At 44.4% G+C, this 23,211-nt stretch overlaps 1 protein-coding gene and 1 long non-coding RNA gene across 3 annotated transcripts in view; one reads left to right on the plus strand and one right to left on the minus strand.

Annotated features, from left to right (window-relative positions):
* LOC134418588 (uncharacterized) lies at window positions 1-13,982 on the minus strand. 2 transcript variants are annotated; one of them, XR_010027817.1, is made up of 3 exons: window positions 13,918-13,982; window positions 10,085-10,143; window positions 1-62 (listed from the first exon to the last, which is right to left on the minus strand). It is a non-coding gene; the product is annotated as an uncharacterized LOC134418588 (long non-coding RNA). The 2 variants fall into 2 exon arrangements; XR_010027818.1 differs by lacking the exon at window positions 1-62 and adding an exon at window positions 7,812-7,890 and having other exon boundaries at window positions 13,918-13,934.
* FGF2 (fibroblast growth factor 2) overlaps window positions 5,779-23,211 on the plus strand; it is a 22,861-nt gene continuing 5,428 nt past the window's right edge. Inside the window, exons 1-2 of the mRNA XM_063157076.1 lie at window positions 5,779-5,959; window positions 20,407-20,510. Of these exons, the coding sequence (XP_063013146.1) occupies window positions 5,779-5,959; window positions 20,407-20,510 (285 nt within the window). The remainder of the gene's footprint in view (window positions 5,960-20,406; window positions 20,511-23,211) is intronic.

Genomic DNA, 23,211 nt, shown 5'->3' on the forward strand with positions numbered 1-23,211 from the left:
GGGTGTTATGCTCTGGGGAATCCTTCAGTGGGGCCTAGGTTTGGGGATCCATGGAAACAGTCCTGAAACAAAGAGAAAACAAATGGGAGAGTTGTGACATTCCTTCTGGAATACTATCAGCACAGACTGTTACCAAAAGAGAGAGGTTTGGGGTTGTCTCTTTATTCTTGCTGTTTTCTACCTGCCAGCTAATACATCCTACAGAAATGACGCAGAGCAAGATTTTGGTTGTGCAAGTGGTAGAAATTAAATTCATGATGTAGTAAAATGATTTTTTTTCTTTGTAATGTCCCGCTGATCTCATCTCTCCTTGCCCTTCAGTGTGACATGATGAAAGCTGCATGATGTGGTAACTGCTGTTCCTTGGGAATAGTCTGTCTTTGCTGTATTCCTCCATGAGGTTACTTTGGCTTTGTGCTATAACATACCAGGGAATGGAAAGAGTATTTTCCTCACTTCCACCTATATTTCTATTTCCAGCTACAGTCCTGTGAATAATGTAACATTCTCCAGAATTAGCCCATGTGGAAGTTATTCTATGTGGAAGTAATTCTATGACCTGTATAAGAATCTCATTTAAAAGAGGATAAAGACAAATCTATAACAAAACTTCCACTATTTCATGATCACTTGCTAGGAGAGACAGTGAAAGAGACATTTTTGACTTGCAAGGGGTTTGTAGTTGATGTGGAAATATTTAGAGCTAAAATTATTGCAGGCAGACTTGTTGCAAGCAGCTGTGCTTGAGCTTTCCAACCTTAACTATTCTGTGCTTGTGTGAAGATCTGCTTCCTAACAATCTGTGTGTGCTCTGATCAAATGGGATAATGGGTTTCTGAAATTACAACAACCACACAGGCTGTATCTGCCTCACAAACACTGATTTCCCCCAACACAGGGAAAAAGATCTCCCTCTAATCTCTGAGCATGTGTTCAAGCACTTCCAGTACAAAAACAGTTGCTTTACCCTGTAGCAATACAACAAAATGTGTCTTGAGTCCTGAGCAGGGGCCAAGTTACTTTGAGACACTTTTTGCCACCTTTCCAGTGCCGTGGGATCAGGAGAGATAAATAATTAAACCATGATCTTATGTTACAATGCAATGCTATGAGAAAGAGATGTGATTTTATGCTTCTTCCCATTAAGGAATCTCTCAACAAGTCTGGATTTCTTTGAAATCCAATATTAACTGAAATTGTTTGAGTTCATGATGTTTGATTGCAGAGTATTTTTGAAATTTTTTTTAAATGTATATCATCAATCTTTATACTGACATTGTTTCTTTTCTTAGCGTGGAGTAATTTTGCTAATTTAGATGGATTGCTCTCTGTGATGTGGATACAGAGAAAGAGGGTGTGTATATGTGTTTGTGTGTACATTAGAGAGAAGGAGAGGGGTGATTTTGCTAATTCTGAACTCTAACCCCCATAAATATTTGTACTTGAGACATTATTTCTCATTTCTCATGAGCTGAGGTCACTGCTCCATCTCTTAGACCTGCAACAGTTGCCAGTGCTTCTAGACAGTTCAGATCTTTTTCCAAGTGCAATTATTCTGGACTAGAGAAAATTTGATTTACTTCCAATTTAGACCTCACTGGATTGTTTGTTCTCTTATCTTCAGCCATGCTGGGCTGCTGTGTTTCCAACATTCGTAAAGACAACCCAAAACAAAGTTTTGGCCATCTGTGGCATTATCAGATTAAGCATATATGGAGAAAATTTTATTTAGAAAGACATAAACAAGTGTCCACTGGTGCTTTACAGGAATAAAGTACTCCTTTGAACTGGATTGGAGACTGTAAGAGGTTAGTAATAGGGAGGAGATTTTTTTTCTATTGTTGATGTAATGTCTTTCTACTATTTGCACCAGAAAAAGAAAAAAAAAAAAAGAGGGAAGAAATAAGCTTTTGTTTACAAGAAATATTGATGAAGGGTCTTAAAGTCTTCAGAAAGGAAAATGAAAAGCTGAACTTGTGTTACAGGTGTTTTTAAAAGAGTGACCATGCATGTAGATTTTCCCAGGCACTTAATATCCATATATACTTCAAGCAGAGAAACTTTGCCTCAAAACTGCACCTACAAAAGCAGGTGGGCAAAAACTGAAGCTACTTTCTCTAGTAACTAATATTTAGAAGGGAAATTCAGCTATAGCCAGATCTGTGGCTGTTTGCTTCCATCATACAAGGCAGGAATCTCCCTCCCAAATTTAAACTCAAGCAGTTACTGTACTTTAAGTTTCTACATTTCCTGTAACAAGTGAGCGTGAGAATTTGTGGGAGAGCTTTGGTGTCAATATTCAGTGCTGGAGAAAGGAGATGGATGATTTTTTTCCACTGTTAGCTGAGTGCTAGACAACACAGGAACAGCTTCAGAAGGGGCACAGCCCATCCATCTCTTTTTGGCTAATTGCTTCTTGGATAGGCACCAAAGAGAGGGACTGGGAAGCCAAGAGCCCCAGGGAGTGGAGAAGCTCTGTGGTGGAGTGAGGCCTGGGCTGATGTTCCATTTCCAGCAGCTGGACGCGTTCCCTGCCGCCACAGAGACACAAACCACCCGCTGAGTGTCCTCATGGTGCAAGATGGATGAGCCTGAGTATTCCTGGGTGTCTTTGCTTTCCTGGAGTTCTACTTGCTTTTCAAAAGTGAGGTGCTGTTTGTTTGTTTGATTGATTTTAATTCTATAGTGAGTGCTTTTCAAACACTACCTTAATCATTCCAGTGTGGGCAAACTGGAGATGTCATCCTGATAAACTATCAAGGACATATGGCCGAAACCCTTTGAAAAGCAGTTTTTATGAGAGGGGATTGACATTTCCTGGGCTCATCATATGGCAGGATTTGCAGTAGTAACTGCTGGAAAGGCAGGAAAGTTGTTGCCCTTTGGATTAAAAACCAAAAACTCATGGATGGACCTGATGGAGTTTCTTACTCCTATTTTTAAATTATCTCAAAAATTACTCTTGGATTTCTCAGGGTTTTCCTGTAATCACACTAACAATATAATTTAGGTTTGAATTGTGTTTACTCTGGAGTTTTTTCCCTGATGTTCTTGCTGAGAGTCTCTAGAAGTTGAAGAATCATATATTGAATAAATGAGATGATTGGATGAGCAGATGATGCCTTGTGTTTAGTATGACCTCTGTGTTAGAGAGCAGCACTGAACAAAGCAGCTTTGTCTTTGTAAGAGGTAAGGCATTCCTGTGAGAAACAGGAAATTGGACTCAGATGATTCTTAAGGGTCCCTTCCAGCTTGAGATGTTCTCTAATTCCATTAAAAATTGTAGCTGGTTACAGAACAGTGCAGGACAAACAGAGAATGGCAGCAGTTCAGATAAATGGAACAGGTTAGAGAAGAGGTCTCTAGGAGGTTCTTTTGAAGTAGCAGGAAGGTGGGCTCTAAGGCACTGTGACATGGAGTGCCTTACACAGGCCAAGAGAAGACTTGAAGGGGTTGGATAATTGATGGTCTGGGTGGAGGGGAGGCAGCCATATGGGTGTGATTGTGTGGAAGATCTGAGTTGAGGAAGGGTGGTGGAAGAGGCCACAAGAAAGGAAAATGCTACTGCCAGAATCGCTTTAGTCAATGTTCAAGAGCAATATTAATGACCATATTAAGAGACTGGACTGCAGAAGAAAGTAGAGTGGAGAAAAGAAAACAGGCGTGTTTTCCATTTGAAGAAGAGAAAGGAAAAAATATGTAAAAATATAGAAGGTTGGCAGATCTTGAGGTGAGTGTAGATTGCTTACGGACTAGGACTTTCATTTTAGCTCTGTTATCTTTTGGTTGTAGGCCCCATGTACACAATTCCCAGTGACAAGCTTTTAAAAAGTTCTCAAGCCTCACAATTTTATTGGTGCACTGGATTTTACTGATTTTCAAAAGGATCATTTGATAAGGAATTTAGGCTGGTTGCCATACCTACCCTGCCACCACTGGGTTTGGCCCACTCATGGAGATCAGGGCTCCAAGGACTGAGAAATACCAGGAGCGTGGCCTGTAAAGCGTGGTGTCTACTCTGCAGCTGTGACAGGGCATCCAGCTGAGAGCTGCGAGGGCTGCCGTGCGTGCAGGGAATGTAAAGTTCCAGGAGTGGCTGAGTGGAACCATGGGTGTTTAGTCTTAGGGAAGTTTTTTTGTGAGATTGTTTTTAAAGAACTTATTAGAGTTTTTTAAATGACATTTTCACCCCTTCTCTTCATCTACTTGAATTCAGCTTCATCTTCTCTTAATCTGCCTTCCAAGAAAGACACAAGGACTCGAGAAAGCTCCATAGTGCAAGGACACAAAATGCCCTGAATGGAGCTTCTGTTGCAGGGGAGGAGCAAGAGGAAACAAGAAGGGTCTTCACTGTTGGCTGTGACCGTCCAGAGCTCTCAGGTACAGTGATAATGAGGGATTTCCTTGAGAAGGAGCAGAGAGTGTTTGAAGTGGAGGGGTGGCTGGGGGACCTAGGGAAGGGGGATGCTCACGGAGTAGCCCGGCTGCAATGCCCATCTGGCAGCAGATGCCTGCCCCGGGCTGTGCCTGTGGCACCGAGGGGAGCAGCTGACACGGGGTGAACCTGTGCCTGGGCTGGGCCGTGCTCTGCCTGCTCCCTTCATCAGGAGGGCGTGGGGAGCAGCGTAATTGTCTCTGATTCTGGTAAAGAACTAAAATTTATGGCTTGCCAGAGGTCAGAGCTGGGAAGGGAAGCTAAGCAGCAACAAAATATCCTTGACGTACTTGTTAGCAAAGTGAATACTGCAAACTGCGTGAGCTGGACGCTGTGTCTGCCTTGGCGTTGGTTTGTTCCTGTGGGTTGCTGCATATTGGCTCTGTGAAAAGCCCCGTGTTTGCAGTCCCACCTGGGACTGTCAAGGGCTGCTTGTGCTGCCTTTGAAGCCACAGAGCTTCCCAAGCTCCAGGCGTGAGCAGCCAGCCTGCTGTTACACAGGAGATAAGGGGCACAACCATGTTTTGGGAAACAAACCTTTTCATCCTGTTGTGTTATCAGCCTCAGGCGCGAAGTGCATTTGATGGGTCACTATACTTTATAAACTCCGCACATTTGTTTTACTAGAGGGGGAAGGCCTGTACCAGAATTTTCACCTGTTGCCTTTTGCTATCACTTTGCTCCTGTTGGATGGGAGGAGAACTGGTCTCTGGTGAATGCAATGGAACAAAACGGTTACCACGGATTTATTTTAAACACATGTGTCATCATATTGTGATTTAAACAATTTAGTGTGGTGCAGAGGCCACACAGTTTCTTCTGATCTAAAACAACTCACCAGTTACTTTTTTTATAAGGCCAGAGGAAAAGATGTCCGTCCGATGTTCGCAGCATCCCGTTTCCAGCGCTGCCGGCAGCGATGCTCAGCCGGACGGAGCCCCGCGCTCCTGGCCGGGGTCCCTCGGCGCGGGGACCCGCTGCCGCCCCTGCCCGGTCCCCCGGGATGCCCGGCCCGGCGGTGCCGGCGCAGGGAGCGGCCCCCGGCGCGGCGCGGGGGCGGTCGGGGGCGGGGCGCGGCGGGGGCAGCCCGGTGCCGGCGGGGAGCCCGTTCCCGGCGTGCTGGGCTCTGCCGCCTGTCTTGCTTCCCGCTCTCCCGAGCCGGCAGCACCGTTGCGCAGCTCCCGCGGACCGGCCGGGACGGGACGTGTCGGGAGCTCGGCGCGGCTCGGGGCTTGCGAGGCGAGGCGAGGCTGGACGGCCGGGGCAGGGGCCGAGGCCGCCCGGCGCTGGCGGCGGGGGGCGGCGGGGGCCCGGCGCGGCGCGGAGCTGCCGGGGCCCGGCGCATGGCGGCGGCGGCGGCGGCGGGGGGCATCGCCACGCTGCCCGACGACGGCGGCAGCGGCGCCTTTCCCCCGGGGCACTTCAAGGACCCCAAGCGCCTGTACTGCAAGAACGGCGGCTTCTTCCTGCGCATCAACCCCGACGGGAAGGTGGACGGCGTCCGCGAGAAGAGCGACCCGCACAGTGAGTTATCCCGGGAGCACCGCGGGCGGCACCGGGGCGGGCGGGCGACTCCTCGCACGGGCAGCGGGGCTGCGAGAGGGGCCGCGCCTCGGCCGTCCCGCCCTGCCGGCGCTTCGGCAGCGAGCCGTGCTTGGAAAGCGCCCGTCAATGTGCCGAATGCTCCTGTGCGAATACCCGCGAGTACGCAGACCGAGTTAATTCATACTCGCATCCCGCAGCCGGTGGTCCCGCACCGGCACCCGCAGGGTGTCCTGGGGCAAAGCCTCGCTGGCGGCTCCGCGCTCAACCTGCTGGGTGCAGAGCTTGTCAGGTGCACAGTTTTTGTTACGGGCTTGAAGGGGTCTCTGGTTTGTTTGCGTGGCCCTTATCCAGGTCTGATGGTACTTGGCGGCTCTACACGGCGGCGGTGAATGCGTTGTATGCATTAAGGTAGGGAGGAGGGTGTTCTTTTTCCCGGTGCAGGTAGGCGCTCATGAGTAGAAGCACTTTTGGCACACAGGTACTCTTAGGAACTGAGGGGTAAATCTGGCCAAGGAAGCAGGCTTTATAACAAACTGCTGTTAGAACACCTCTCTGGCTTAAACTGTTACATGTTGCATTGTTTCGTTGGTTTTTTTTAACTTAATGATGATACAGATAAAATGTATGGATACCAGCAGCAGCAGGAGGTTGTCCCTCCAGTACCTGATCTTTTGAAGGGAGGGAAAGGCTCCTGGGCTGGGAACACAGCCCACGGACTGAATGATCATAGGCTTTCAGGGAGTGTGTGGCAGGTTGCTGTTACCAACACAGGCTGCTTTTTGTCCCACAAACAAATTGCCTTTTGCAGAGCTCAGAATACTTTGGAAGTATTCAGCACGGAGGTTTTGTGGATGCAGTGGTGAGTTTTTGATGCGCCTGTGAGGCGTTTCCATCAGCACAGGTACAAGGACTGCTGCGTCAGATTGTCCCAGTGCGATTCCCGGTTGGAGGGAATTTGTTACTGTGCTCGGTGTGCAGGGCCTGCCTGCAGGCCCTTGGCATGAGGAGCAGGTGAAATGCCTTACTGGCATTCTTCATCTGCTCTGCACCTGTGCTCTGACTGATGGATGCAGGGACCGGGGTAAACCCAAGGACTAGGAGCAAAAGGAAGCGAGGAGACAGACCAAAGATTCTTAATATTACTTTCCACTTCAGATATTCATCTTTTGCAAAACAATTAGTTTTACCCAATAATTCCAAAGAATTCTTGTAACAGGAATCCTTAAAGGAAATAAATCTCATTAGACCATCAGACATGTCACCTCACCCTAGAAGCAGCTATGGAAATGTGCTGCAAAGGGAGGTGATGTTGAGTGGAGGATATTCAAGGCTGAAGCTGAGTCCAAGACATTGCCATGGCTGTTGGGATCTTGCCTCATTCCCTGTCTTTGCTTTTGAAAAGAGCAGGTAATGGTGTGTGCTGTTGTGTGCTCACCTGGCTGGGCCAGGCTGCCCTGAGTGGAGGTGGTATTTATCACTGCTGCCTTTTTCATCATAGAGCTCCCCCATAATAATTTCTTCCTTCCTGCCTTTTTTTATTATTCTCTCAGGAAAACTAATACTACTTTTTTCATTCTTGAGTTCACTGAATGTGTGTTTTCTCTTCCTATTGAACCTTATCAATACCAAAATTTTCAACTGACATCTCGTGCTTTCCTAGTAGTGAATTCTCTCATTTTTGCATTATCAGACAGCTCTTGGCTTGTTGCTTTTTCTTCCTTCCTTCTTCTATTTTTTTCCTGGAAGAACCCTAGTTCTGAGAAGCAGAGAATCATCGGTGCCTGAAGCATCATTGCGTGGTTCACATCCTTAGCATCCTCGTTGTAAATACGTCATTCCACACGACTCTGCTCAACTCTGACCTGCTGAGTGCTGCTCTGTGGAAGTCCCTGTGAAATCTCCTGGTATTCCTGGCATGGCAGAGGGCAATAAATCTTGGACAATGTGAGAGGACTTTAAAAAAGAAATTAGCAATGAAAATATGCACCTTGAGTAGTTCAGGGTGATTTTCTTAGTTAAGCAAAAGGTTTTGTAAGGTGGTTTTGAGAAAAGAAATACAATGTCTGCACAATTTGGTTTAGAAATAATTAAAGGCCCTTTAGTAGAGATGCTTGTGGTTGCTGCTATTCTTAGGAATTAATTATACAAAATAACATTTCAGTAGCACATCATCCTTCTTACTTTTAAAGGAAGTTCTTATTTTAGAAGGCAAGTTACTGTCTCCTTATGTTTCAGACCAAAGTTTTAATACTATAAACAGTTTCCATGATCCATGTCCTTTTTAGCTCCCCTCTCCTGCCTCTATTTGAAATACACAATACACATCGCTTTAGGTCATGGCATGGTTTTACATTTGCCCCACTCACCTTCATTTACCCATAATTGTGTCATCAATGAAATTAAGAATGCTGGAGGACTGGGATCCTATGATTCACCCAGCTGAAACCCAGGACAGGGCGCCTTCCATGGCCATTATTGCCACATCTGACGCGTGTGCTGCCGTGACTCCAGTGAAGTGCCCCTTTGGACACACTCTGGGGACTCCATCCAGAGTGTTTTCCCTTGAAGAGGTACTTTCAGACAAACAAGAAACAGAAGGCGCTTTCTGAGTTTTGTTGTCTAAAGCAAAACAAAATCATGGCTGGTTTGTTGTTGTTGATCAACAACTGTTGATTTATGCTCTGGAAATTGTACAATGGACCCAGTGTTTCTGGAAAGGCTCTTAGAAATTCTCCAGAGGTGTTTCCCTCAAAGAGGCTACAGTGCTGGTGAGGGGGAAAAACCTGGAGAATGGAAAGGGAACACTTATCCATACATTTAGAACATGTCTAGTAGCGCAGCTTGTTCCTTTCAGAGTTTTCCTAAATGAGGAATGGTTGGCATTTATGTATTTCCATAATTTCTTAAGCAGCTTTGTTTCATGATGAGCATAACCCAAGACAGTATCCAAGGCATCCTGAGCCATTCTTGTCCATTCCTTAATGAGGTGACAAGGCTCCAGCCTCTCACTTGGAAAGGATTCAGCTCTGTGAGCTCAGTCAACCCTGCAGATGTATGAAACACCTCCTTCCTTCTCAGTACCTCTCTCCTCTTCCGTAAATATCTGAAGAAAATGTAAAATAGGGTAATACTGGTCCAGGAAAATTTCTTAAGAAGGTTCCTTTCATAAACAGTGGTTAATATTAAGATTTGGACTTGTCTCTCTCACAACATTTAAATGGTTATGCTGTAAATGTTGTAGAAAGACTCTGCTGAAGTAAAGACTGACTTTTAGAGCAACTCAGTGAAGAAGATGGAAATCTGACCACTGATCATGCAATGGGAGAAAACTCATGGTGATCCCCAAGCTGAGCAAATGTCAGGAGGTGTTTTCATATGAAGGTTCAGGACCTGGTGTTTACCTTTCATAGCTAAGTTGTTTGGGACTTGGATTATCTTCTTCCCCATTTTGGTGTCCCACTGACACGGCCAGAGCTGTTGACAGGGCAAGATCTTTTCCAAATCTTAGCACTAAGTGAGAGGTGACTTGTTTAAAAAAAAAGCCTGCCCCTAAATGCTCAAATACGTTGCTTCTATCTCAGTCCTTCTGGAAACAGACTCTTTTTGCATTACTTTTCATCTGTTGCACAGACTTGAACTGCTTTGCCAAGTACTTTGTGGCATAGCATGGAAATTCCTCCTGGCTCCTGGATGTACCTGCCTTTAGGGGATGAAGTAGCAGAGATCTCGTGTGAAAAATTGGGAATATGCTTCCTTTGCTTCTTTTATCATAGAAATACCATCATGTTCCTGTATGTTCCTGCTCATGGGAGGATGCCTTCTCATCTCTCACTGTGTCTGCTACTCCTGTATCCCAGTTCCTGGTGAGTCTTGCCCACCCCAGAGCTGTGTGATCCAGCAGCAGGTGTACTCCCAAGGTGAGCCAAGGCAACACGAGATGTCTCCAGTGGGCAGTGAACTGTCCTGTCCCTCCCAGCTGTTTTCTGCCCAGCCTGGAAGTGGGGAAGGTTCCAAGGGCACCACCACCCACAGGTACACTAGAGGGCAGGATTTAGCCCTTAGATTGTCTCACACGGGAAATCAGGAGCACTTTTAGGTACTTACATAGTCTGCTTTGCAGGAAAATGGTAATCCAACTCCTGTTAGCCACTGCACTCTCAGAGCTGGAAAAGACAAATCCAGATAACATGTGAGATCAGGTGGCTGCTGTTGGTTTTCATTTGTTTCATAAATGCTTGAAATTTGTGCAGCTGATTCTAAGAACAAGTTTATATGTAGTGGGGTCATATTTAAAAGCATTTTACAGAAAGTAAATTATTTTAGTAACTCAACCTGAATTTTACATCATAGTCTTTTCAGTGACACTTTGTCTCTGTAAGTTTTCCCCAGCTCTCCTGGATTACAGATAAGGCAGGCAGTTCTAATAAATAATTATTTGATCGTTATGGTTTTTAGCACTATTGGGAGCATTGCCCTGGGATCAGAGGCCATCTGATCCAGGATACTTGAGAGGTGATGGATTGTGCTGAACTGCTGCACAACCCTGGGATTAATGGCGCTTTTGACTGTTGGTGACAGTGTGTTCAGTGCAGTTATCTAATATAACCAAACCAGACCCAGTGCAGCCCAGAGAATGCTCAAGTTACTGTTGCTGAAGAACATATGTAAGTGTACGACATCTGTAAATTGAATATCTATACCAGGTGGTACCTGAAATGTTATAGCATGGTTTTTGAAGCCTTAATGTTGGTGATGAGATACTGTTTCAATCCTGATGGAGAATTAATAGCCTTTGCTTTTGTTAGCACCTGTTTAAGACTATGTGTTTCAAAATAAAGCAGCTCTCTCACCCTTCGTCATTTTCAGTAATGTTTGGTAACAATGTGCAGGTCAAGTGTTTTGCCTCTGCCTCTTCTGCTGCCTCCAGACTTGTCAATAAAAATATTGAAAGGGCGACTCTCTGGAGTGCTGGTGGCATTTTAGGGTTATTATCTTACGTAGTTTTTTGTTTGTTCAGGGTAGGGCCAGATTTTGACTGGAGCTCGATAGGATCAGCCGAGAATACAAATGAGATGATGTCTGAGCAGTTGGGTGGAGGTTGTCCTGCAGGAGCTGTCATGGTGCACTGCTGCTGGAGTGACCCTGGCTGAGCCTGGCGCTCGTCTCTGACTTGCAGAGCTTGAAACCACATTGACCGGGTGATTCAAAGGATAAGGAGACTGAGGGTACTGGGAAAGGGCAAAGTAGGGCTCAGACTCCATGGCCATGTGCAGAGCCAGTGTGGTGAAATTCTGCTCGTGTGATGCAGAGCTCAGGGTTTGTCTGTGACCTTCTGACAGGGTTGTAGCAGATTTCATAAAACCAGAATCATTAGGATTCCTGGAATATGCAAGTCACAGAATCCTTGTAGCCATGGCTGTGGAATCCTGCATGGTGGTGTTTTGTAAGAGCAAGGAGAGATGTCAGCTGTGATACAGCTTGAAAATATTTGTAGTCTCTTTCTTGGTTCTTTCCTTCCTGCTCTCAGGCTGACCCACAATGCCTGATGCAGACTTACCCCATATCCTGTGCCATTCTCTGGGGATGTAGCTTTGGGGTTATTTTTGGTGTTAAAGGATGTCCTTAACATACTCAAGTGTGCAGTTACGACAGGATCTGGATCTGCACTTGGGGAAAGGTCTGCAGCACCTCTGGCAACTGGCATCAGTTTTTTTGTATCTTTTCTTGGCTTTTCTGGGTACTGGGGAAAAAATCCTGAAGTCTTTATTTGTCACCACGTATCCGTCACTGAGATGACAAGAGAAGTGCCAGAGCTGGTGCCAGGGAGGTGGTAGGGAGTGCTGGTAGTGTGGAATGGAGTGTCCCTCTCCAGTGGCAGCTGATTGTCACTGCCTGTCCTGTGATGCAATGTCCTCTTCTGTAAAAGGGCAGGACAGGAGACAAGTTCTTCCCAGATGGATGTTTTGAAAAGCATGAGCAGAGTCTATGCAGTTGTCACCTGTGTTACATTTCAGGTTAGAATAGAAATGTTGGGACTGTATTACAAAGAAAGTTCACACAGTCCCACAACTCTGGGAAGACCCATGGAGAGACCAAGATTCCTGGGTGGACTGGCTGTGTGCAGTTACTCTGTGGGAGCTGCTGGTACCTGTGGGAACAGAGGTGGATACAAAACCAGGAGCACGTGTTAGTGTGGAGAAGCAGCTACCAATGGCCATGTAGAGGCTGCCACCTCTGTGGAAAAGTCACTTAGGGAATCCTGCTGCACAGACCTGTTGGGCAGTTCCTGGGAGACAGTATGTGGATTCAGTTCCTTGGGTTTGTCCACCTGTAGTGGAGCAGTTGGGATGAACAGCTGAGCATGCTCCGGGCCATTCATTGGAGTATGAAAATAGGAAGGATCAATTTTGTGATTTTAGAGATGTTTACAGACTCACTGTGGATGTTTTGCTGACAGAAATGTTGTTCATTCAGGAAGATGGAGGACAAAAATGTACAATGTTCATGTCTGTAGAAATGCAGGAACTCCTCAAAGCTGAAGAGGTGCACAGAACTGGCTCATGTTGCCAGGTGTTATTTATTTCAATCCCAACCTTCTGCTTGCTTTACAGCTTCAAGCAGTAGCCTCCTCCAGAGCACTTATCTGTGCTAGAGTGAGTACCAGTAGTAGTAAGGTGTTTTCCAGTGATCAGGCTCTAGTTTCATGGATCAGTATTGTAAGACTGTGATATTTTATTAGAAGAAAATGCTACTAGGAGTGGGGTGCCTGGCTGCTGCTTTGATGTGGTGAAAGGTGAGACTGTTTGATGGCCAGTGCTTGTAGCTGCTGTACTGCAGGAGCACCCTCTTGCAGGAGCTGTCTGGAGCAGTATGGGACTGAAACCATCCCATAGATCTAAACCAGGGTATGGGCACTAGCAGTGGTCAGGCTGAAGCAGCAGGGAGTCAAGTAGGTTCTTCCAAGCTGCAGGAGGTCCAAGGTCTCTCTTTTGTTGTGAGGAATCCTTTCTTAGCATAGTTCAGATGCACTTAGAATAAAATTGAGGAGTGTTACCCAAATATGCACTGTGTGTTTATTTTCGGTTAAGGAATTTGATTCCTTACCAAGAAAATTCTTTGCTTAAGCAGGGCTGCATTCAAAAGCAAATTAGAGCCCTTTTGTGAAGACTGGGATTCATTACTGTGCTGGGTCAGCAGTGATTGACAGCTCTTGTCCTTCACTGCAGCTCGTGCTGCTCCCCTGTGCATGCTTTATTGAAAGGTCAGCACAGGGTGGTTACACAGCTTGATGGAAGGGGATGAAATAGGACGATGAAGTATGACTTTGAGCTTATTGTGGCATTTGCACTGTCCTTGCAATAAAGGAGCTGTGCTGGCACCAGTGCTATACTGTGTGTGCATGTGTACGGCTTTAAATTTTTAAAAATTTGTTTACTTTTTGAAAAAATATTAAAGTTTCAATGATCAGTTCAGTTTCGTTGGTACTGGAGATAAGGGAAGTACAAACCCAGTATAATTGCCATCTCAACCTTTTGGCCAGGTTAAGAGCAATCAGCTGTAAAAGGCAGCTCAATTCACAGGAGCTCCTCTGTATGGGGCTGTTCCTTCCTCCCATCTGCTGTGCCATCTCTGTGGATCCTGGGTGCCTGACAGAGTTCCTTTTTCACCACTGTGCTCCAGACTCTCTGAAATCCCATTTACTTATTCTTCTTGGCATTTCTAAAATCCAGCTTTTCCTTTCTGTGCCACTGAGGCTTATTGAGCCTATGGGACAGCAATGTCTCACTGCTGCTCTGGCAGCCTCTGCCTTTCATCTCATGTGTTACTGTTCCGACATCAGTCACAGCCCTGAAATACCATGTACTACTGAGTAGTTGTGTGAGTTGTACCTGCAGGAGGAACACTACAGAATAACTTTTAAAAATTACACATTTTACCTTCTCTGTCTTCTGAAATGCTGTTCCTGTGTTTGCCTTGGGTTGTCCCTGGTTTTATGTGTTTGTTTTGCTGCAAGCGCAAAACAGGTCATAGTTACAAGGAGATGAGTGAATGCACAGTAAACATAAAGCAGAACTTCTGCAAGTTCTGTACGTGTCTTGTGACACGGCTCTGTTGGCTGAACAGTTGCACCAGCTTTGTTCTAAGTTCAACACCCAAAAGTGGTTATTCTGAGATTTACTTCAGTCAAGACTGAACGAAGTGAAAGCAGATGGAAACAACGTGGGGCATACCTTACCCTTGCTAAGAAAAGCCCTTTGGGAACAGTCCTAAAAAAACTACATGTGAACAGGCATGCATTATTCTTTTGATAAGGCAACCCTGAAACATTTTTCTAAATCAAGAATATGGGGTGAAAAGAATGGTAATTTGGAGACTAAGCTTTATTACCAGTACCCAGTAAGGAATGAAGTTCTTCTCTGGTAAAGTTAGGAATTTTTTCAGTTTGCTTTAGCCCTCTTGACTTCCGAAGATGCATCAGTTCATCTGCAACGCCAAGAAGTCAGCAAACAGTGTGGCAGAAAGCATTTAGAAGGGTTTTACATGACGGTGACTTGGAGCTTCTGGCGTACGAAATCCTTTCGTAATGCGAAGCAATCGCTGTTTACTTTACTCAGCAGCACAAAATGCCCAAGTTGTGCTTTGTAAGCAGAATTCACAAACTTTGGATTTGCTTTTGCATGACATTTTTACTTTTAAAGGGCTCGACTAGGTTTCATCAACCAGAGTATGCAAGCTGTGAAAAGTGGAAAAGTGTGGCTGTGCGTGTTTTACATGTGGGCACACAGGCAAGGAGCCACTGGTGCCAGAAGTGTTGGATGTCACACTATTCTGAAATTATTGTTCTGATGGCTTTACTGTCTTTTATATGAAATTTATAGGGAGCACCAGAGAATGCTGTGTGTTTGGTAATCAGTGTTTCATGGGGAGGATTCCCAGTGTCATAGGTGCATGTTAGGTAGAACTGGGTACTTGCAGCAATTGAGGTCAAGGTAAAAGTCAGAATTGGTGGAGAATCTGAAGATGGAAATAATTTCCATTGTATTCAGTATCTGTACTACTTAAAAAGGTGCAAACTTTTAAAATCTGAGAATGTCCATGTTAATGTGGTTGATTACCATAGTGGGTGGATGCCTAAACAGTTACACAAGTTACTGTTCTGCTTTAAGCCTTGGTTTACTCTTAAGTGTAATCAGAACTTCCTGAAGTGTTTGCATTTCACGAGTGTGTATTTTTGTTGTAGATGTTTACATTTTGGACACCTTGGGTCTGTCTGTGAGTGGTTTTATGCCTCTGGCTGGCAAAAAGGAAAAAGATACACTTAGAATGTTGTCATGCAAAAGCAAAGAAATGTGCCTTTGTATGGGAGCGTGACTCACTGTTTCTCATCCTGACACTCCATTGGCTTGATTGTTTTTGTTGCAATTCTGATGGTTTGGTTTATTAGCAGCCCACCTCTCCTGCTAAGGTTTGCTGGTTGTTTCCCCTCTCTCTGTTTCTCCTTTTGGTGCCTCATATGTGTTCCAGGTTTTAGGCAGTGTCTGCATCAGTGACTCTGGCAGTGGCTCACTTTTACCATGAGCGTATGAAAGCGAGCAAGGAGTTGCACACTCTGAAGACTTGAGGATGCCTCGTATGTCAGCGCTTATCAAATAGCAGGAAATGTTAAGTTGCTAATTGTGCCTTTGAGAAAGAGATATCAGAAACTGTCAGAGACTGATGTGAGCAGAGGGACACAAAGATATTTGTAATTCTTAGAGAAAGTTACAGTAGGCATCACCAGGCTGGGGTTTGGATCTGATCCAGCAGACAGGAAAAGCCAGAAGGGAGTGCTAATATATGTGTGTTTGTAAATGCATGTGTAGCTTTGAACCAGCCCCTGGGTTTGGGAGGGTTTGTCGTGTTAGGTGTGGAGCAAGCATGTCTGACTCCTTGTGTTTTGCTTGGACACCTGGCTGGGAATAGATGTTGCCCCTGAGCGTGAAGGAATGGCCAACTTCAGCCACAGAGGATGGAGGAGTGGGAATTCGGCTGTAGGGTGTTGCATTTAGCGAAACTTACTTTCCTCCCTTTTTTTGTGAACTTCCTTGCATTTCTGATGCTTATTCCCTCTGGAGCTGACCCACCTCTGCAGTGAGGCTGCAGAATAGCTGCTTTGTGCTGTCCTGTGGGCACGGAGGTGTGGGAGGATGGGCAGTGGGAGCTGGCACAGCAGCTTCACTGCGCTGTCACTCGGGGGCCTCGTGGAAGGATTTTCCTTACAGGGCCTCTGCAAATATGTTGGAGATGGGCCCTGAGCCTTTGGCTGGGGCTGAGCTTTTCCACAGCAGACTGTAGTAACACTAGTCATTGATCCAGAGACGTGCAGCCTGGGATTTTGGGGGTACAGAAACTCTCCCTTCTCGTAAACTGAGTGAGAGGTGTTTTACTTTTTGTTCCAATAAAGCAGCTGTATGTTAGTGAAAACGAGGGTTGAAATAGTATCCAATTTTTCCTCTCTTCCCAGGCTGTGAGCTGCTCCCTTTGCTGCAGTGTGGCAGGCAGGGTTCTCGCTGTGAAATGATGGAGTCTCTTCAGCAGGAGGCTGGAGTAGAGGGAGTCCTTCTGACCTGAGTTTTGTATGATCCTGACACTGGGGATGGTACTTGTAGCTCTAGATTGCACTGAAGGCTGTCTGTAGGGTGTTAGCTAGAAGGGTTACAGTGAAAATACAGCTGAAGCTGTAATTGAACCTTTATTTGCTGTGTAAATGCATCCAAAGCCAGAAGCTCATAGTTGTTTTTTACTTCATGGTTTTTCTGATACAGTGGTTAGAGTTCCCAATTCTTTGTGGAGTAGGAAAATGGGGGTTTTATTAATCCCTTTGGCTAATACATCCTCAAATTTCACCTCCTTCAGATGTGCGAGTTTGCCTCATGCTCCAGTACAGCACCCTCCTGTACTGCCCTTACCCTGCCCTGTCTTCACTGCTCTTTGCTCTTTTTGCCTTTTATTTTATTCCAGACATGTTTCTGGTCCCTTTCTCTCCTCCCTGTGACCTTTATTTTCCCTTTCCTTACTAATCCTGTGGCATTCTCCTGCCCCAGAACATCTTAGCCAGTGCAGCTGCTGTGAGTGAAATACCAGCACGTGGCTTTGGTCACAGGGATTGCCCCGGGCGAAGGGCTTGCCAGCAGATTCCCACTGGGAGTCAAAAGGTAGTACCAGCTCAGCAGTGAGCAACTTCCAGAATGTGCAGCTCTGTTTACCTCAAGTATTAAGTTGGTAGGTTTTGCCCAGGTCTTTGAAATGAACCCATTTTGAAGGAGATTTTGGCTGAACCGTTTATGATGCATAGCATGGAAACCTTTTGGGACCATTTAAGCTGTGCAGTTCCTGGGTCTGGGCCACTCTAAAGCTTTGGTTTATTAGAACTGTAAATGGACCTGAGAGTTTGCATTGTATGTGTGATTTTCCAGTTCTAGTGCTCAGGACAATAAAAGTACTTTTGGAAAATGTTCATGTTTTCTTTATTTTTTTGCATTTGCTAACAGCTTTCCTGTCTAGCTACTTGTCCTCAAAATTATTTTCTCCACTGGACTGTGCAAAAGTGCCTTGGAAATTTTTTTTTTTTGGAGGTATCTAAGAAAACAAGGAAGATCCATTTTTTAAGAAATATCTGAAACTTTGCCAACCACAATGCTATTAAATACCACTTTTCAACTTCCATACTCTTAGAAAGGTCTCTCCAAGTTGTGGAATAAATGCCCATTTGTAACTCTCTGAAATACACTGTTTAGTTTAACCTGCAGTTTGTACATCTGTCCTGTACATACCCTCTGAAGGAACATCTCAGTGCCTGCAGCAGTGTGCTCCAGCTTCCTTTAGTGCCCCAGATTGTACTGGTTTCTGTGGGTTGGACTGTATAGCTTGTGGTGTTTCAGCCAGAACATCAGTGAATATGAATCTCTAACAGACCTCTGTATATTGTTGGGAAAAAAAAATTCCTTCTCTATCCATTTTTATATGACTGGAAGGCACTGTAGGTTCACTTGAGCTACATCACTCAGAATTTCTTCGCTGGTGTGAAAAGTGCAAATGCACATCCTGCAATTCATTCCTTCTTATTCAGCAGAATGATTCTATTAAGCTTATTATGACAGAAAAGAAAGTCTTTAATAGGAGCTGTAAATTTCCTGGGTCCTCTGAGTTGCTTTTATTGTTTAATTTAATAACTTAATGATGACTTAGCCCCAGTCCTGGGGATGTTTGCTCAGCGGGTGAGCTCTGTGTTCTCACAACACCAGCAGGCACCGAGCAGAGCCTTGTGCTTGGTGTTCCTTGTGGATTGCAGGGCATGAATGGGAACAGGGAAATAACTCACTGCCGTGTTAGAGGGGCCAGAATATCTGGGAAAACGGGCCTTTTTAGCCCTTGGTTAATGAGCTCTTTCACAACAATCTGCTATTTTTTTTGGGGCTACAAACGTCTTAATTATTTGACTTCCATGGATGGGGTCTTGAGGTTCAGTTGTGCTGAAAACAAGTAGATGTGAAATGATGAATGGAGTCTGCACTGTTGCTGTTGGTGACCAAAGACTGTAAAAAATGCAGATCATTGGTGTCAAGTGATAAATTTCTCTTACAACCAATTTAGTTGCAGTGATCTAAACCTAAAATTGTCACTTCTGCTGATGATCATATAGTCAAAATGTGTTTGATCAGTAAGGCTGTGTTGTATCCTGATATCTCCAGTGTAACCCTGTGGCAAATGCTCACTGCATTAATAAAGCTGTAAAATAACACTGAAACCTGAAAAACTCACAGTACTGTTCTGGCTCTGTTTGTTCACGGGTTTTTGGGTTAGAGAGGAAAAACCAGTGAAGCTGATTTTCCTTTTGGAGCTTTCAGTATTGCAGCTCTTTTCAAACTCTGCAGGAATACCTTGGGTGTTTGTTTTTGTTTTTTTTTTTTTTCACAAGCTATACAAATTTTTTACAGGACTTAGAAACCTTTACCAGAAGCTCATTTTTACAGAATTTGAACCTCTGGCCTGGTGTGATGCTGTAGGATTTCATGTGCGTTTTTGTCCAGAGAAAGTCGTGAAGCATAATAAGTCAGTACTGTAGTAATTAATATTAATTTTCAACTGTTCCACAGCTGTTTCTTGTTAAGTGTGTGGTGAAAGCTGTGTGCTTGGCACATCTCAAAAGTCAATTTCCCACAGTCCCTGCCCAGAGCACTTTTCCGTGTTCTTGCTTCCCCAGAGGCTAAGGAGTTACACCAAAGTGTTTGGAGCTGTTCATAAGTCTGATTTCGGCCTCATAACTTAAGAGCACTATATTTTGGATACTTGATACTGAGATAAAATTGTGCCTGACTTCTAACTTTTACCGTGAAAAAGGGTTTGCAGCAATAATCCCAACAGTTTTATGTTCCCTGTATTCCTGGTGTTGGAGTTTCAGTTGGTTTCTTCAGTGCTGTCTTTTTTTCCCTTCAACAAAAAGCCAAATAAGCAACAACCTCTCTCTGAATCTCAAGAGATCTCCAAAATTTACAGTCACTTCAGGCATTTATTCTGATGGCTGAAAAGCTCAAGCTATTTAGAACTGCATCTCCAAATGGAATAAAGGACCTGCTGAACCAAAGCAGGTGGGTGAAGGAAGCTCTCATCTGAGACGTTGTATACAACAGGCAAAGGCAGGCAAAAGGGGAAGCTTTCATCCAAACTACTGGGTTTGATTTATGGCTACAGAAGTCAGTTAAGGTGTTGTGTTAATAATTCACAGGTAGTAGCTCAAAGCTGTGTGATAGGACCTTACAGGTTTTCATTTCTATAAAATCTTTAGTTTCTTTTAATTGATGCAAGACACGTTCCTGCTTTGTATAGCACTGTTTCTTGTGCCTTTGCTGCCTTCACCTACTGCTGCAGTTCTGTTTGTTTGTTCCACCCACTTGTTGGATAGATGAGGTAAACTAATGGATATTTTCTGCTGGGAACTGCCAGAACCCTTAGGGAGTGATATGGACCTGGACAGTCTCAGAGTTAGGCTCGCTGACAGTCTGCCTGTACAGAGCTGTGTGCATTCTGTGTCCAATGCTGTTCTGCAAACATTGAGACATACCTCTGGAAAAATTGCCATGAAAAATTTCCATTTTCTGGGAGCAGCTGACTGTGCCCTAAGTGGCCTTTCAAGGTATTTCATGGGTTTTAAGCTGCCTTTATGTGAAATGAAGATGGAATAACTCAATCTCGCCGTTGCAAATTCAAAAGTAGCTACTTACTTTCCAAAAATGGGATCAGAAAGCCAAATGTTAAACATTTATTATTTTCATTGCAAGCTGAAGCTTTCTGTGGTGGAGGGTTTGAAGCACTGCCTGCTGCAATCCCACGATGGCTCAAAAAGGTGAACAGAGGTGAAACCTTTTGTTTTTTTGTTTTGTTTGCAGTCAAGCTGCAGCTCCAGGCGGAGGAGCGAGGAGTGGTGTCCATCAAAGGTGTCAGTGCCAATCGCTTCCTGGCCATGAAGGAGGATGGCAGATTGCTGGCCTTGGTAAGCAGCACTTGCCTGATGTCTCTGTGTTGCTGTGTCCTGCCCTTGCTCTGTGTGGGGTGGCCTTTCTTCCTGCAGGACTTACTCGGCTGCTCGGTGTGGGATTTATCAGGAGAAATGAGATCTGCACAGTTCCTGTCAGTTACCTGAAATAGGAATTAGGAGGAGTTGGGTATTTCTGCCCTACTCCTAGGAGCTGCAAAATTTAACAGGAATGGCTTGTCTGAGAGGGAAAAAATCACAGTGATCAGGAAATTATCACAACAAATGAAGAGTAAAGTGTCTGCCTTTTTACCCTCAGGAGTAATTTTTTCCCCTTTCACTTACTTGCACATGAAGTGATTTTAAAAGACCTCTTTGAAGGGGAAAGTAAAACCAATTTCTTTTAAAAAATTACTTTCATGGTACTAATCTGTATAAATTATTTTCTCATTTTCCTCTTTGTAGAGAATCACGTTTTTTTTTTGGGCACTTGTACTTCCCAACTGGAAAACTGGCAGGAAAAATATTTTTGAAAATGTGATGATAAAATTTTAAAAGTTATATAAGTGTGGATAAATTAAGCTGCTCTCCGCTGAGACTAGTTTAGTTTAAACTCTTGTGTATTTTATTGGATTCAGTTGAATTTTTAACTGTGTTTTAAAGCCAGTGTATGCAGCAGACTCAGATGGTTAATGTCTCTCTGAGCCAAATGATAAATTTTGCTTTAAGAGCTGAAGTTACATTAATTTTGCTCATGAGACCTAGATACTGTAAATCCTCATCCACATTTATATCCTTCAGTGCCTGGTGAAGCACCAGGGCATCCAGCCTGCCAGAATTTTGGTTTGCAATAGCCTCTGGTGCTTTGTTTATTCGCACAGCCCCATTCAGCCTCTGTGCAAGTCCGCTCCGTGGCTGGGGCTAACAATGCGCATTCCTAACCCTGGCTGAACTGCAGCTAATGAAAGACCCGTGCCAGGGGATGCAGAAATTATTTCTGATTCCCCTCTGCCTCCATGAAATGAGACTGAAAGTAGTTTTACAGGAGCAGGGCTCCCCAGGGCGCTCCTCAGTTCTGGCTCCAGGGAGTTTTGTGTGGGCTCGGGAATGCAGTTAAAGAACCTGCTTCAAGTTACTCGGATATTGTGTGACAGCTCAGTTGAAGAAAATGTGAGGAGTTGTCCACTGTGCTATTCTTGAGTTAAGGATAATTGGGAATTTCCTGTGGTGCTGGTGCGGTGGCATTCGGCTTCCCATTCTAATAGCACTCCGTACCCTGAGTGACGGGGAATGGTCAAAATAGGGTGTTTAGCACCATTTGTGAAATGATAAACATAAATGCAGGGGTGTGTTTATATTTGGGGTTTCTGCCCTGCTGTTGCATTCTGGGTTTGCTTGTAGAATAAGTTTCCCTTGCAGCGGTTTTTGTTTGCTTAGTTCCTGTAAGGCGAAACGCTTGTGAAGTATCGCCCAGTCACTCGGAATTACTCTCTCAGAGTATGTAAAGTTGGGTCACTTTGTGCTTCTCACTTGAGCTTGTAAAACTCTTTTTTTCTTTAGTGTTGTTTCTGGAAATGGGTATTACTTGAATCATGTTTGCTGCATGCAACATTGTTGTTATTCAAAGGTGGAAACTCTACTCTTTTAAGACTTTTCTTCTGCAGCCAGCCTAACAATTGCTGCTGCAATTTCATGGCTGTTTTCTGTAGCACTGGCAGTGTTTTTCCGTGAGGATTCCTGCACTGTGACTTCCAACAGTCTGTGGCTGGCTGTGCCTTTACCATTTTCTGCCTCTAAACACATTCATGAAACTGTTTCTAATTGCCAGCGTCTCTTGTTCATTAGAGCAGGGCTGTGTTTCACGAGAGCTCGCAGAGTGTACGCTGGAAATGTCTGTGGTGAATTGCACATGGTGAAACACTGCTGAAATTTCTTTCAAAACATTATGGAACTTTAATTTCTAAACACATAATTTAGTCCTCTAATTAATCACTCAAGTACTATTCTGTCCTTTTTAATGTCTGAGGTTTTTTAATTACTTTTCAGTGTCCAGGATCAATTTGCACAGAATCCTTGTTTTGCAAATAAATTAACATTTTTGGAAATACGTTTGCAAATTCTTATTCAGGCCTGTTTTTCATCTTGTTGGACGTTTTTGTAATTACCTGTTGAGACATGCTGCAGGGTTTGTTCTGAGCTGGGCTTTGCAGGATGATTTATTGCACAGCCCGTGGACCACTGCTCACCCCGGTGACCTGTGTGGGGGTGCAGTGGGTCGTGTTCTTGTGTGGAAATCTGGATGATGCAGCTTTTCATGGAGCATTTTCATGTTCCTTACTAACAGAGTCAGTCATGGGGAGAGGTGATCTCTACCGCTGGAGGAAATGGCTGGATGTGAATGCAGATAGTCAAAACCTCCCCTTGGGAAATGCTCTTTTAACTGAAAATATTTGTGCAGAAATGCATCTGATCCAGCAGAGTTTCGATGAAAAAAATGAAAAAAACATTTCCCATCTGATATAGCTTATTTTGACTTTCCAGTTTAATTATAATTTCACTTCATGGAGTGAAATGTGATTATTTAATTTAATTAAGACATTTCCCAAACTTCCCATGAAAGCAGGAATTTTGACTGACTTGTATTTTATGATAAATAATTTGTTATTTAGGGATATGACCTGTTCATTCTGTCATGCTTACATGGCTTTGCTGTGATCAG

This window comes from Melospiza melodia, chromosome 5, assembly GCF_035770615.1.
Source record: "Melospiza melodia melodia isolate bMelMel2 chromosome 5, bMelMel2.pri, whole genome shotgun sequence".
NCBI classification, from domain to species: domain Eukaryota; kingdom Metazoa; phylum Chordata; class Aves; order Passeriformes; family Passerellidae; genus Melospiza; species Melospiza melodia.